The following is a 15,273-nucleotide window of genomic DNA, read 5'->3' as shown; positions in this document are numbered from 1 at the left end:
TGTACATTGAATTAATTCAATTGATGTTATGTCAAAATAACTGTATTTTTATCTATGATGTATTAACTCCGTGAATATTCTTTTCACAGTGAGACCATAAAGTAGGGCACTGATTACATCCTGACCATGTGACATTGTCAAGTGTGCTCCCTCTCCGGCTCTAGGTCACCAGGCTGCTCATTATGGCGCACACCTGTCACCATCGTTAACTTCTACTTGCACACAATCCCGGATCCGGGAGCACCCCCATCAGTAAAAAAGCTGACTAGCATAGCCTAGCATAGCGTGACAAGTAAATACTAGCATCTAAATATCATTAAATCACAAGTCCAAGACACCAGATGAAAGATACACATCTTGTGAATCCAGCCATCATTTCTGATTTATAAAATATTTTACCGGGAAGACACAATATGTATTTCTATTAGCTAACCACGATAGAAAAAAACACAACTTTTTTCCCACCATTTTTGTCCTGCATAGGTAGCTATCACAATTTCGACCAAATAAAGATATAAATAGTCACTAACCAAGAAACAACTTCATCAGATGACAGTCTGATAACATATTTATTGTATAGCATATGTTTTGTTAGAAAAATGTGCATATTTCAGGTATAAATCATAGTTTTACATTGCAGCCACCATCACAACTCTCACCAAAGCAAATAGAATAACTACAGAGACCAACGTGAATTACCTAAATACTCATCATAAAACATTTATGAAAAATACACAGCGTACAGCAAATGAAAGACAAAGATCTTGTGAATCCAGCCAATATTTCAGATTTTTTAAGTGTTTTACAGCGAAAACACAATATAGCATTATATTAGCTTACTACAATAGCCAACCACACAACAGCATTGATTCAAGCCAACAATAGCGATAACGAATAAACCAGCAAAAGATGTTAATTTTTTTACTAACCTTCTCAAACTTCTTCAGCTGACAGTCCTATAACATCATATTACACAATACATATCGAGTTTGTTCGAAAATGTGCATATTTAGCGGCACAAATCGTGGTTATACAATGAGAATAGTAGCCAAGCTGCCAACAAAATGTCGGGAGAAATCTTGGGAGAGGCACCTAATCTAATCATTAACTAATCATAAACTTGACTAAAAAATACAGGTTGGACAGCAAATGAAAGATACATTAGTTCTTAATGCAACCGCTGTGTTAGATTGTTAAAATTAACGTTACTACGACATACAGCGTGCGTTAAAGCGAGACCGCACCGAAATTCATGGCGGAATAGGAGTTTTACATTTTTCAACAGAACAACGAATTAACATCATAAATAGTTCTTACTTTTTGATGAGCTTTCATCAGAATTTTGGGCAAGTTGTCCTTTGTCCAAAAGAATCGTTGCTCGGTTGTAGATTGTCGCCTTCAACTTTGGAATTAGCAGTAAACATTAGCCATGTGGCCCAGACGTGCCCAACTCACTATAACGCAGCACAAAGAAATATCCGAAAATCGCAATATACTGATATAAACTGATATAACTCGGTTTAAAATAACAACATTATGATGTCTTTAACACCTATATCGAATAAAATCAGAGCCGGATATATCTAAGGCCTATAACGGGAGCTTTCCAGAACGCCATCCTGAGGTCTGTCTTGCGTCATGGCAAATGTTGAAAAGACTTCACCCCACGTTCCAAGACCCTTTATATGGCCTCAGATCTGCCTAGCAACTCCATTCCAATTCTCAATATTTGCTGACATCTAGGGGAAGGCGTATGCAATGCATCTCGACCAATAGAAGACATGCAAATTAATAAACTGACCCCAGAACAGCCTGACTGATTTCAGATTTCTCACTTCCTCACAGGAAGTTTGCTCCAACTTGAGTTCTGTTTTACTCACAGATATAATTCAAACGGTTTTAGAAACTAGAGAGTGTTTTCTATCCAATAGTAGTAATAATATGCATATTGTACGAGCAAGAATTGAGTACGAGGCAGTTTAATTTGGGAACGAAATTTTTACAAAGTGAAAACAGCACCCCCTATTGAGAAACGGTTTTAAGCGCACCTGCGCATCATCAGACTCACCTGGACTCCACTTCCCTGATTACCTGCCCTATATATGTCACTCCCTTTGGTTCCTTCCCCAGGCATTATTGTTTCTGTTTCAGTTTCATGTCTGTGTGTTTGTGTTTCTTGTTTTGCATTATGTTGCGTTTATTTATTAAAACACTCACTCCCCGAACTTGCTTCCCGACTTTCAGCACACAACGTTAGCCATGACCAGGGAAAAATTCCTGTTGGCCTATAAGAGTTCTGATATGCTCCTGGTCAAGCCGCACAGCTAGGAGTCAAGGCCCAAAAGTATGGAGGAAAAAAGTTAAAAAGGGACTTTTTTTTGTTCGTTTTTTTAACCACAGAGTTTGAGACAAAGAAAGCACCTGAGGACTGCAATCATAGGAACGACCCCAGGAACTGCACTTACATCTCTGTCACAACCAGCCCGCCTTACATAGTGGAGATTAATTAATGGAACCCCAGAGAGACTTGGGGAATACCTGGGGATCGTCGGGGAAATACAAAACGAATCAAAGCACGGTAATGCAAAGTATCCAGCAGATTGTGTTTTCTTTCATCTTGTTCTAAGGGCGGCTTTGCCTCGAGGGCAGAAACTAATGCAATGAAGTGGTAAAGTTTAGGCAAGTAAGTTTAGATATTGTTTACGTTTGGGCAAGTAATTCCAATTGGTTAAGGTTAGGGTGGGATTCAAACCAGTGACCTTGTGTATGGCAACCCACTTGGATATTTTTACGAACCAGATGCTTAGACATTACCAGAACCTCTCAATTCATCACCAATTATTCAAACATACTTAATTAATTAATAACAAACAGATTAACATGCTGATGTTAAAATTGTAAAAAAAGAAAATCCTAATATCTTATGAATCTCACCTTTGTATTAATCCTTTTTCTTGCCAATGAGTCAATGATTGTGTTGTATGAAAATGAGACATTGTTTTTAAAAAGTCGCCTTGTACAATGGAACAACAATGGAATTGATCAACAAAACACCAGTAAATTGTCACGCCCTGACCTTAGAGAGCCTTTTTATGTCTCTATTTGGTTTGGTCAGAGTGTGATTTGGGGTGGGCATTCTATGTTTTGTTTTCTATGATTTTGTGTTTCTATGTTTTGGCTGGGTATGGTTCTCAATCAGGGACAGCTGTCTATTGTTGTCTCTGATTGGGAACCATACTTAGGTATCCCTTTTTCCCTCCTTTCGTTGTAGGTAGTTGTCTTTGTTTGTGGCACTATAGCCCTTAAGCTTCACGGTCGTTTTTGTATTGTTTATTGTTTTTGTCGGCGTCATTCAAATAAAAAGGAATATGTATGCACACAACGCTGCACCTTGGTCCACTTCCTTCAACGACGGCCGTGACATAAGTGGTATAACCAAAATTGGTACAGTGGATTCATCCTACTCAGGTGTATACCGTCCTGTGTAAACTTCCATTATTTAATACTTTGATTATTTTTTCAGATGGAGGTGATGATAAATTAAATTGCCTATGATCCTCATATAAAAATAATCCAATTGCACTTGTCTCTACTTTAACTTAACAACCTGACCCTGAGGTCGAGACATTGGCCTTAAAAAAAAATTTATTTCCGGGGGTCCGTTGAGGATGATGGTAAGCTTCAGAAAACCGTATTTGAAATGTAAATGTTTTGACTATGCTGACACCAATTGTTGCACGTATACTAGCATGCTCGCGCACACACACACACACACACACACACACATGCACGAGCACACACATACACACACACAAACACACAAACAGGAATGAGGATGTATTTTGAAGGATTGTTTTTTAATTTATTTTTTACATTTTGCCTTATTCTTCTCCTGCTGGTGAATTTGTCTCTACCTCCACCATACTTTAGACAGATTTCTCAATTCAACTTCCCTCAAGCCCTGTGAAGACATTGATTCGCGGTGAGTAAAGTAAACATTTTGTAATTTATCATGCACTGTGGTCATTGTTGACTGTGGTCCTCTACAGCAGGTATTCCCAAACTGGGGTACACACACAATGCTGTTGGGGGTATGCCAAATAAAAATGTGATTCACATTTAATAAATGCACTTTTTTTTTTTTTTTTCTCTTCACATTTTCAAACTGTCCATTTATATTTTCCAACGGGGTGAGGTTTTTTCTCGCCTGAGTAGCCTCGTTTTGCTGCCAAAAATACAATAAAACCATCTAGTGTTCAGCGAAATAACAACACAATGTCAAATACAGGTAACCTAGTCAAAAGATTAACATCCAATCACATTAACCGTTACTCTCTTGCGGGAATTCCACTAACAGTCCGTATGTAGCCAAACGTAGCTGCTGCTCATGTTGGTATCTGTGCTGATGGCGCAAAAGCCATGACAGGGAGACATAGTGGAGTGGTGACTCGTGTGCAAGCAGATGCTCCCGACGCCACTTGGGTACACTGTAGCATCCACCAAGAGGCTCTTGCTGCCAAGGTGATGCCTGACAGCTTGAAAGATGTTTTGGACACTACAGTGAAAACAGTGAACTTTGTTAAAGCAAGGCCCCTGAACTCTTGTGTAGTTTCTGCATTATGCAATGATATGGCTCAGCGACCATGTAACGCTTTTATAACATACAGAAGTGCGCTGGTTATCAAGGGGCAAAGTATTGACAAGTTTTTTTTAAATTGAGAGGCGAGCTTAAAGTTTTCTTTACTGACCATAATTTCACTTGTCTGAACGCTTGCACGATGATGAGTTTTTCACACGACTGGCCTGTCTGGGTGATGTTTTTTCTCGCCTAAATTATCTGAATCTAGGATTACAGGGACTCTATGCAACTATATTAAATGTGCGGGGAAACATTTAGGCTATGATTAAGAAGTTGGAGCTCTTCTCTGTCTGCATTAACAAGGACAACACACAGGTCTTTGCATCATTGTATGATTTTTTTTTTGTGTGCAAAAGAACTCAAGCTTACGGACAATGTCAAATGTGATATAGCGATGCACCTGAGTGAGCAATTACCTAGGTACCTTCCGGAAACGGATGACACAAACAACTGAATTCATCATCCCTTTCATGCCCTGCCTCCAGTCCACTTACCAATATCTGAACAAGAGAGCCTCATCGAAATTGCAATAAGTGGTTCTGTGAAAATGTAATTTAATCAGAAGCCACTGACAGATTTCTGGATAGGGCTACGCTCAGAGTATTCTGCCTTGTCAAATTGTGCTGTTAATACACTGATGCCCTTTGCAACCACGTACCTGTGTGAGAGTGGATTCTCGGCCCTCACTAGCATGAAAACTAAATAGACACAGACTGTGTGTGGAAAATGATTTAAGACAGACTCTCTCCAATACAACCCAACATTGCAGAGTTACGTGCATCCTTTCAAGCACACCCTTCTCGTTAACCTGTGGTGAGTTATTCATAATTTTCGATTAACAAATAAGGTTTTATATGTAAGATGGTTAAATAAAGAGACAAATTATTGATTATTATATGACTTCCCACGAGCAGGGTTGTGACAAAAACTCACACTCATTCTTATGTTTAATAAATGTATCGTATAGTGTGTGTGTGTGGCAGGCTTACAATGATGGCAAAAAACAACATTTGAGAGTGTGCTGACCTTGGTGCTAGAGGAGGTATGCAGCTGGAGGTTGAATGTTTGGACTACAAAAAATGTGTAATGCCGTTGAGCCCGTTGATTATTACTTGAGTCAACCAGCAGGTGGCAGTGTAGAACAGTCATGTTGAAAGATCACTCGATTTTTTAAAACTTGTGTGTTAGTTTTTCCAGGTCTGTTGATACTGTTGATCTGCTCAAACCTCTTCTACCAACCTGAAACCTGGTGTGCTACCAAAGGAGCGCTCTACAGCCAAGGTAAACATTGAATCAGCTTCATATTCTCTGTATAGTGAGCAATTAGTGGGGGGGGTTCTGTACAGTAGTCTGGGCTGTTTATTCAAATGTATGTGTTTCTTTTCTCCTGTCAAATAGTATTTTTTGAAGAATTGCTTTTATTTGTTGGAATGCACATATAACACAAAACAAACATCATAAACTATACCAATAATATACCATTCCAATACCAGAGTATACTTCTCAATGCTAATGTTAAAACTGTAATACATGTTTTTGTGTTCTGAAAATATGATTTATAAGTATGTTTTACACATGCTCTTTATCTTATGTTTGAGGCCCTTGCTCTACTAGGAGCTGAAAGGAACACATTAAGTCAAGTACCTGACATAAAACAGTGTTGGGGTTTGGTTGCCTCCAATGTTGAGCCAATGAATTGAAGAGGTGTAAAAATGACCCTTTGGGGTAGTTTGTTCTTGAATAGAGATGTATATTTAACTGCCGAAATAATGGAAATGCTTGAGTAAATGAGGAATACAAGGTGTATGGAAAGCAGGTGCTTCCACACAGGTGTGGTTCCTGAGTTAATTAAGCAGTTAACGTCCCGTCGTGCTTAGGGTCATGTATAAAAACGCTGGGCAGGCCATTATTTTGGCAAACATGGCTATGCCCCAATGGGGTGACAATGCCCCATCAACAGGGCACGAGTGGTCGCTGAATGGTTTGATGAGCATGAAAACGATGTCAACCATATGCCATGGCCATTTCAGTCACGAGATCTCAACTCAATTGAACACTTATGGGATCCTCTGGAGGGACGATTTCCACTAACATCAACAAAACACCAACTGATGGAATTTCTCATGGAAGAATGGTGTCGCATCCCTCCAATAGAGCTCCAGAAATGTGTAGAGTCTATGCAAAGTTGAATTGAAGCTGTTCTGGCTTGTGGTGACCTAACGACCTATTAAGACACTTTATGTTGGTGTTTCCTTTATTTTGGCACTTACCTGTAGACAGCTCTTCATTGATTCATTCATTCATGATACTATAATAACATTATTTGTAAAGCACTTTTCATATATTGCGTTGAAAGTGCTATAGTCTATGTGTATTAATATATTTTGTTGTAAGCTCGTCGTTTATGCTTTTTAAATGTTATGCTTTTGGTTCCAAACAAGGCCACCTTTACCAACTGTCTGATGAAACACCCTGCAAAAGACATGACTCATACAACAGTATGCAATCCGAACTAACCCTGAGTGATTCTGTGTCAGCTTTTGAGTGTACAGTACATTAAAAGTTGTCCGTTTGAGTGTCAACTGATTAAGCAAATATACCCATGAAAGGTTTAACATGCATTGTTAAAAACATTGTTGTTTAAAAAAATATTGTTAAAAAAAAAAAATCCATAATTGCACATTAAAACATGTTTCATTTAAAAGGGTAATCAGGAAGAACGGTTCACCTTCCAGTGGCTTCCTTATTGGACAGACACACAAGCTCGCTCGCACGCACACAAACACACACACACATTTCTGCCAATTTGTGGTGTCATCTATGAGAATGTGTGCCAACACTCGAGACAAATATTTAAACACACACTCACACCAACATAAAACTACATCAGCAAAGACAAAATAAAACAAAGATTCTAAATGTATAGGGGATGACATGGGGGGGGGGGGGGGTATACATAGGGAAATTCCAACCTCATATTCATCATCTGAAGCACCACCCGAACCAACATCAAACCCCTGGAAACCATGTATTTGATACCATTCCGCACATGCCGCTCCAGCCGTTACCATGAGCCCGTCTTCCCCAATTAAGGTGCCACCAACCTTCCGAGACGTCAATATATGTGAAAGCGGCGGGTTCGACGTTTCGTGGTCAACGAAATTGAAGAAGACGGGTGTTGATGTTAGGGGTGGTGCTGGAGAGGATGAATATGAGGTTAAAATTGTGAACCTGTCAGCATTGGGCCTTGAATCACCGGATCCATTCTGTACGCTATTGTCTGACTACCCCCAACTAGAAAGTGTTCCACTATGTATGTTGAAGAACATGCATTTATAAGCATATAACTTCAGATCTGACATGGTCTTTTAACCCGGTACCAGTGCGTCAAAAAATGCACCACATGGTATTCCCAACCTCCTGAAAGTAGTGCAGCCTGGCCAGTGTCAGTGGCAGTAAAGGTATAGATGCAGGAGTTCATGGTGTGTCACCTTCAGATCATCATTACAGCATCATCATACCTAGCACACCAAGCAGGATCAGCAGAGCTGTGAAGGAGAGAGAGGAAGATTGGTTGTCTACTCCAGATTATATGGGATTTTATGAGATAAGGTACTACGGTAACACTTTATAATAACTTCCATCGAATAGACTGTTATAAATGGTCATACATGTTTAGAAATGCTTTATCAATGAATATAAATCATTTCATGATAAATTATATACATTTTTTATAAATTATAAAAGTGCTCATGACTTGTAGTGCTTTTAATCCTTAGAAACGGTTAGAATTTTTTTTACAAATATTGAAATACTAACATTTAATCAATCATGTTATCAGTTATTATTATTCAGTGTTAGCAGTAGCTATTTCCAATGGGGTTGTTACCTTGAGACAGGGTGTGCTGCAGGCCCAAGGCGTGGCTGGAGGGGGTGATGGAAATAGCAGTAATGGTGGAAGTAGCATTAGTGGAGGAATTAGCAGTAGTGTTGGAAGTAGTAGTAGTGGAGGAATTAGCAGTAGTGTTGGAAGTAGTAGTAGTGGAGGAATTAGCAGTAGTGGTGGGAGTAGCAGTAGTGGAGGAAGTAGCAGTAGTGGGGATGGCGTTCAAAAAGTTGATCACAGTACTGTTGGGGTTGGCCAGGTTCACGGCTGCATTGCTGACCAGGACAACCTTAGGAGTACCCAGGGTTTCTGGGGGAGGAGAAAAAGATGAGCGACAGAGAGAGTTAGAGATGGACCAGAAAGAGGGGATACAATGTCCACAGGGTGTTTGGAGGTATAGGGTGAAGTTTCCCGTATACGCTGATCTGGGGTCAGTTGACCATTTCCCCCCACTAACCGTTAAGGTTGGGATTGGGGAAGAGGAAGCTGATCCTACGTCTGTATCTAGAAGAAGCTTCACCCTGGAGCGTGTTTGGAGGAGTGCCTCACCGTTAATTACGGTCCCGTTGGAAATGGAGAGGACGAAGCTGGTGGTAGCTTCGGGGAGAGTAGCAGAGAAGGTGCACTGGATGATCTGACCGTTGACTGAGCCGTTCACAGAGTCCACAGGCAGCTACACAACACAAGAGTCCCAACGTTATTAGTCAAAATGGACATTAGCCAAATGTCAGTAGGCCTAGAATTAGTCAGGTACATTGTTATTCTCCATGGCCTTGTCCCAAATGGCACCCAAGTGTATATGCAGCATTGGGATCAAATTGAACTTAAATGACCACTCAGAAAATGTTTGAATTCAAGTTCATGAATTACTCTTACTCTTGGCTCTAAATCTTGTTCGACTCACAACTTCATTGGGTGAATATCAGTTAACTGCTGGAATTTGCCTGAAATCAAACCTCGCTCCTGAAAGGCGTTCCAGGAAGGCGGAAGTGAAACAATTGTTTCTGATTGGTTCAACTCACCGTGCCAGTGACAGTCAGAACTTTATTTAGGAGGAGAGTGGTGAAGAACTTCATAGTGCCGTTGTTGTTGGCACACACGTAGGTGGTGTCATTAACGCCCTACAGAGGAGAGCGAGAGGAGGAATTCAAATAACTAGAAATAAATCATATCTTGTTTAAGTCATTCATTAAAGATCAATCTCAACACCCCAAATTGAGAAAATCCAGAATATCCTGAAGTCAATTAAGAGTCTATTGACCCGTGTGTCAATCTAAGTAACAGAATAAAAAATCTGCATCAAAATCTGTCCGTTTTTGCATGGGCTTCTTCTCTATCCAACGCATCCGCCTGTGTCGGCCTTCCACATCTGCCTATGTCGGCCTTCCACATCTGCCTATGTCGGCCTTCCACATCTGCCTATGTCGGCCTTCCACATCTGCCTATGTCGGCCTTCCACAACTGCCTATGTCGGCCTTCCACATCTGCCTATGTCGGCCTTCCACATCTGCCTATGTCGGCCTTCCACATCTGCCTATGTCGGCCTTCCACATCTGCCTATGTCGGCCTTCCACATCTGCCTATGTCGGCCTTCCACATCTGCCTATGTCGGCCTTCCACAACTGCCTATGTCGGCCTTCCACATCTGCCTATGTCGGCCTTCCACATCTGCCTATGTCGGCCTTCCACAACTGCCTATGTCGGCCTTCCACATCTGCCTATGTCGGCCTTCCACATCCGCCTATGTCGGCCTTCCACATCCGCCTATGTCGGCCTTCCACATCCGCCTATGTCGGCCTTCCACATCCGCCTATGTCGGCCTTCCACATCTGCCTATGTCGGCCTTCCACAACTGCCTATGTCGGCCTTCCACAACTGCCTATGTCGGCCTTCCACATCTGCCTATGTCGGCCTTCCACATCTGCCTATGTCGGCCTTCCACAACTGCCTATGTCGGCCTTCCACATCTGCCTATGTCGGCCTTCCACAACTGCCTATGTCGGCCTTCCACAACTGCCTATGTCGGCCTTCCACAACTGCCTATGTCGGCCTTCCACAACTGCCTATGTCGGCCTTCCACATCTGCGGTGGAAGGTTGCCGAGCTACAGTACAACGTTGTCAGACCACGAGACATCCCAGAAATCGGTCAATTCACGAAAACATCTGCAGCGTGCAAACTAACACGGCCACTCTATGGAAAGATGAGACTCTCACGAACACAATGGTGTTCTCGGTTTTGCTCTACGACCCCCACGGGACTCATCTGAAGTTGGTTCCGCCGATGTGCCACTTTATGTCTATGGCGTCCGAAACCGTTTGGGCTACAAACTAATATAACCCCACTATGGAAAGGGAAGATTCTCACAAACACAATGGTATTCTCCGTTTTGCTCTACAAGTGTCATGGGTCTCATCTGAAGGTAAGTGTTACCTGTAAAAAGGAAACGAATGGAAGTATAGAAGTAGTTTTGTGCCAACAAAGAAAAGGGGTTAAACGTGTCCAAAAAACACAAATATTTCATTAACTTTCTTATATCTCCAAGATAGAAACCTTATGATTTATTTTTTGACTGTTTTGCCTTTTTTTTTATTTGCCTACAGGGGTCATAACATTTCAAATGAAATAACTAAATGAGGCTTGGTATGACCATCTTAAAACAATGTCATATATTAGCTTAGTAGACTTTTAGAGGTTAAAATTACTTTCCTTCAATCACAAATCCCATCGCACTCATTCCTGGGTATTGTACAATGTATACTAATTTCAGGGCAGTTTTCCGTACCTGTGTGGTGTTTTTGGAAAAGCCTACAGCGATGTAGCCTCTGGACTCTCCTCGTAGCTGGAGGGAGAAGGTCTGTCCTGAGGACTGCTGCATGGAGACGAAGAAACATGAACCAGCCATGGCCGGGTCACAGTCTGATGGCTCAGCAGCACAGAACTGAGTCTTTCCACAATTCGTCCTTGAGATGCTTTGCTGTGTAGGAAGAGTCCCTCATTAGTTGCTGTTGTGTTTGTCATTAATTTTAGCTTAAAGGGTCAATATGCAATTGGTAGACACATTTTTGGACTTTTAAATCAATGATATTGATTCTTGACGAATATCAAGAATAAAGCTTGCCTCATTGTTGTAAAATGTGTTTTTTGGGCTTTCAAAAAGCCCTACATGAAAACTATGTGAGATAGTGTAATTGAAACTCCCAAACAGGCACTCTATTGCTTGATCTACTTCCTGTTTCCATGTCAGTCTGTGAGGTTTATTGTTGAGGAAAGAAAGAGATAAGATTAGAAAGGGAAATAGTGATAGTTGAGAGGAAAAACAGAACGTGTGAGAGATTTCTTTTTTTTTGGGAGTCAGACTGTGAGACATGTAGCCTAGGCAACTCACCGTGAAAGCTGGGACGGGTGTCATTGTGGCGTTGGGTGCCATTGTGGTGTTCTGTGCCTCGGCTCCCATTGCCATGCACGCCATTACCATGATGACTGCGATCATTAGTCTGCTGCTATTGTCCATTCCTGATACAGTAACAGAGATCCAGGCGATTAGGATATGTAATAATAGTAATAACAATAACAATAATGAATAACAAGGACAGCTACAATTAAACATTTACAAGTGTAATCATCAACAGTCAGATGCATTGCACCACCATGTTGATCATGATACTAAACCTATTTCAAAAGCTTTGAGATGTATTAATGGAAACATAAAATGATCATACCAGTTTGAATAAATACATTAATATACATTGGTCAATAAAGATCCCATGGCCCTTATCGTAAGAGTAGGGGTGTTAACCCGAGTGGCAAATTGTCCTATCTTGCATTTATGGCAACCTAATCATTCCCAGCTTCCAATAGGCTCATTCACCCCCCCCCCCCCCCCCCCCCCCGTAACTATACCCCAGGTCGTTGCTGTAGATGACAATGTGTCCTCAGTCAACTTAACGGTTAGAATAAGGGTTAAATAAAAAGAAAAGAAAATGCCAGTGAATAACATAGGCCTGCCAGTATTGTGGTAAATGATAATTAATTGTTAATATCATGGGTGGTGAATTCGACAACAACAAAACACTGCATAGTGAATGGGTAAGCCTGTTGAATTAAGACTAGACTGTTATTGTTTTTACATGATTAATTAGTAGCCTAGATCCACTAATTAAATTCAATAATGTGACAAAAAAACTACGAAAAACGTCCGTAGGCTATTCCAGGGAGAAAAGGTTCATAATATATAATCTGATAGTGTTTATAAAACTAACCATCTCCAAATAAATCAAGAAACGTAATAGAATTTGATTTTAAAACAAAGAATGAGTTGTTGCTTTAAAACATCCACATGATTAGATAAAAGTGCTGAAAACTTTACCTGTGATTTTGAGACTTGCAAGATTCCGCGAGGTAAAAAGCGTCACACCACACCTTGAACAAGTTGTGCTCACAGCTACTGTAAATCCAGCTATACTGTTAAAACAGAGGCGTGGTCGAGAAGAAGATACTCTCAATCACCCGCTATTTAAACAGCATTCGCGAGGGGAGGAGGGACAAAGGATGGAGAAACCTGCTTCTCTCCTCAGGTGCTGCCTTTCCGGGAGGGTGTACGGAGTGGAAACAATTGTTGGACATACGCCTGATACTCAGACAATAGATTGTGTCGAGTCACTGCACCCTGTTCATAGATCCGATTTCTTCTATCCCCTTGCGTATTAAATATGCTTGGGAACTATATTGCAAAGAAAAAGAAAAAATAATAATATCATGAAGTTAGATACAATCGATACAATCTAGGCCTAAATATAATCCACTGCTAACTCCAAATAACAGTTTAATTGTATTAAAATGTTTCCTTTTTCCTTAATCTTGTTCAACTGTTGCCATTCACCTGCAAAAAGTTTGCTCAGATGTGCGAGTGCCTTTTGAAAATTGTATTTTTACTGATTCTATGATTACTTCCAGGTAAATAACTGTGTCATTCAGATCTGGCTGTGTTTGATTGAGCGTTGATCCTCACACAGTGGAGGGCAGTCTTTTGAATACAGTCTTGATTGTGTCAAGTGGCCAAAGGGTTAGACACCAGTTTTTGTGAAGGAAAAAAATATACGCTGGCTTTAGTTTCAATGGCCCAAATTAATTCATTTAATTTGTCTGAAGATGACACAAGATTATGTATGGGACCACCCATACATGAAATGTATGCACGCTTAGGATTTGTATATAAACAAGCCAGATAAAGTATATTAACAAGCCAGATAAAGTGCAATAATGTGAATTATAAAATATGCTACTTGTTTCAAATATACAGTGCCTTCGGAAAGTATTCAGACCCCTTGACTTTTTCTGGACCATTCTGCCTGCCTTGACCTCGAGCCTGCCTGCCACTCTGTACCTCCTGGACTCTGAACTGGTTTTGACCTTTTGCCTGTCCACGGCCATTCTCTTGCCTACCCATTTTCGGATCAATAAACATCTAAGACTCCAACCATCTGCCTCCTGTGTCTGCATCTGGGTCTCGCCTTGTGCCCTGATAGAACGAACTGGTCATGACAGACCCAGCAGACTTGGATTAGCTCCGCCACGCTGTCTCCCTGCAGGGAGCCACTATTGGGAGGCATGAGGAGCTACTACAGGACCTGTTGGAAGGGCTTTGTTCCCTGACGGAACGCCACGACCAAGGGTTTAAGGCTACCATGGAGCTAATTAAGGAGTTAACTTATAGGCTGTCTGCCGTCCCTGAGAAACCCTAATCTCCCGGTACATTTTTTCCTTTTAGTGGTGAGTTGGTACAGCCTACCCCGGTTCCCCGAGAACCCCGCTTACCTCCTCCGGAGAGATATTCTGGGAATCCTGGTATCTTTTGGGGTTTTCTTTCTCAGTGCTCTCTCATTTTTGAGCTACAGCCATCTTCATTCCCTTCGGACCGATCGAAGATAGTGTATATTATTATGCTAATGTCAGGAAGGGCGCTCTCCTGGGCCACGGTTGTTTGGGAGCAACAATCCACCCTTTGTTGTCATCTGGAGGAATTCATGGCAGAGGTGAGGAAGGTATTCGATTCCCCGGTATCCGGAAGAGAGGCGGCCAGTAAGCTTCTTGAATTATGTCAAAACTTCCGTAGTGTGGCAGACTACGTGGTTGATATTTGTACGTTGGCCGCCGAGAGTGCCTGGAACCCAGAGTCTCTTTTCGATACCTTTCTTCACGGACTATCTGAGGTGGTTAAAGATGAGCTAGCTGCTCGGAAATTACCGGTGGACCTCGACTCCCTCATCGCTCTCACCATTAGAGTTGATGGATGTCTAAGGGAATGCTGGAGTGAGAAAGGGTTTGGCCTCGGGCACACTCGTTCATTCGCTAGGGCTTGCTCACCTTCGAAGGAATCCGGAAGTTTCCAAAGGCAGTTTTTCAGAGAGGATCCGAAGCCACCCGAGCCCCCCGTGAATCATCTACGACGGGTGAGTTGGATACTCCTGAGCCAATGCAACTGGGAAGAGCTTGGTTATCGGTTAGGGAACGCTCACGAAGGTTGATTTCTAACTGTTGTCTGTACTGTGTTTAGGCAGGACATTATATAGCTAACTGCCCTATTAGGAAACCCCTGTCTCTGGTTGGTACAAGTACTCTGGTTAGCCAGACTGGGGATTCCTTAATTCCCATCACCCGCACACCTTTGTTTGTGCTTTTGCTGTGGGGAGACCAATCTAAGTCTCTCCGAGTGCTCATTGACTCTGGGGCTGATGAAAGTTTTATGG

General features: G+C 41.6%; 1 protein-coding gene across 1 annotated transcript; it reads right to left on the bottom strand.

Moving 5' to 3' along the window:
• Positions 1 to 6,049: 6,049 nt before the first annotated feature.
• LOC129864821 (uncharacterized) lies at positions 6,050 to 13,013 on the bottom strand. Its single transcript, XM_055937105.1, has 7 exons — positions 12,894 to 13,013; positions 11,913 to 12,040; positions 11,310 to 11,501; positions 9,548 to 9,646; positions 9,075 to 9,198; positions 8,529 to 8,834; positions 6,050 to 8,187 (listed from the first exon to the last, which is right to left on the bottom strand). Exons 2-7 carry the CDS (start codon positions 12,036 to 12,038, stop codon positions 8,144 to 8,146), a joined length of 891 nt encoding a protein of 296 aa, XP_055793080.1. The 5' UTR covers positions 12,039 to 12,040; positions 12,894 to 13,013; the 3' UTR covers positions 6,050 to 8,143.
• Between the last annotated feature and the right edge of the window lie 2,260 nt (positions 13,014 to 15,273).

This window comes from Salvelinus fontinalis, chromosome 11, assembly GCF_029448725.1.
Source record: "Salvelinus fontinalis isolate EN_2023a chromosome 11, ASM2944872v1, whole genome shotgun sequence".
NCBI classification, from domain to species: Eukaryota; Metazoa; Chordata; class Actinopteri; order Salmoniformes; family Salmonidae; genus Salvelinus; species Salvelinus fontinalis.
This window is presented reverse-complemented; position numbering and strand designations above follow the sequence as displayed.

Excerpts from the sequence above, each read along its gene's own strand:
- LOC129864821 (XM_055937105.1), bottom strand. The coding sequence starts at position 12,038 with ATGGACAATAGCAGCAGACTAATGATCGCAGTCATCATGGTAATGGCG. Across the intron at positions 11,502-11,912 it reads CACCCGTCCCAGCTTTCACG|CAAAGCATCTCAAGGACGAA; the intron begins GTGAGTTGCCTA and ends CTTCCTACACAG. Across the intron at positions 8,188-8,528 it reads GCAGCACACCCTGTCTCAAG|CTCTGCTGATCCTGCTTGGT; the intron begins GTAACAACCCCA and ends TCTCCTTCACAG.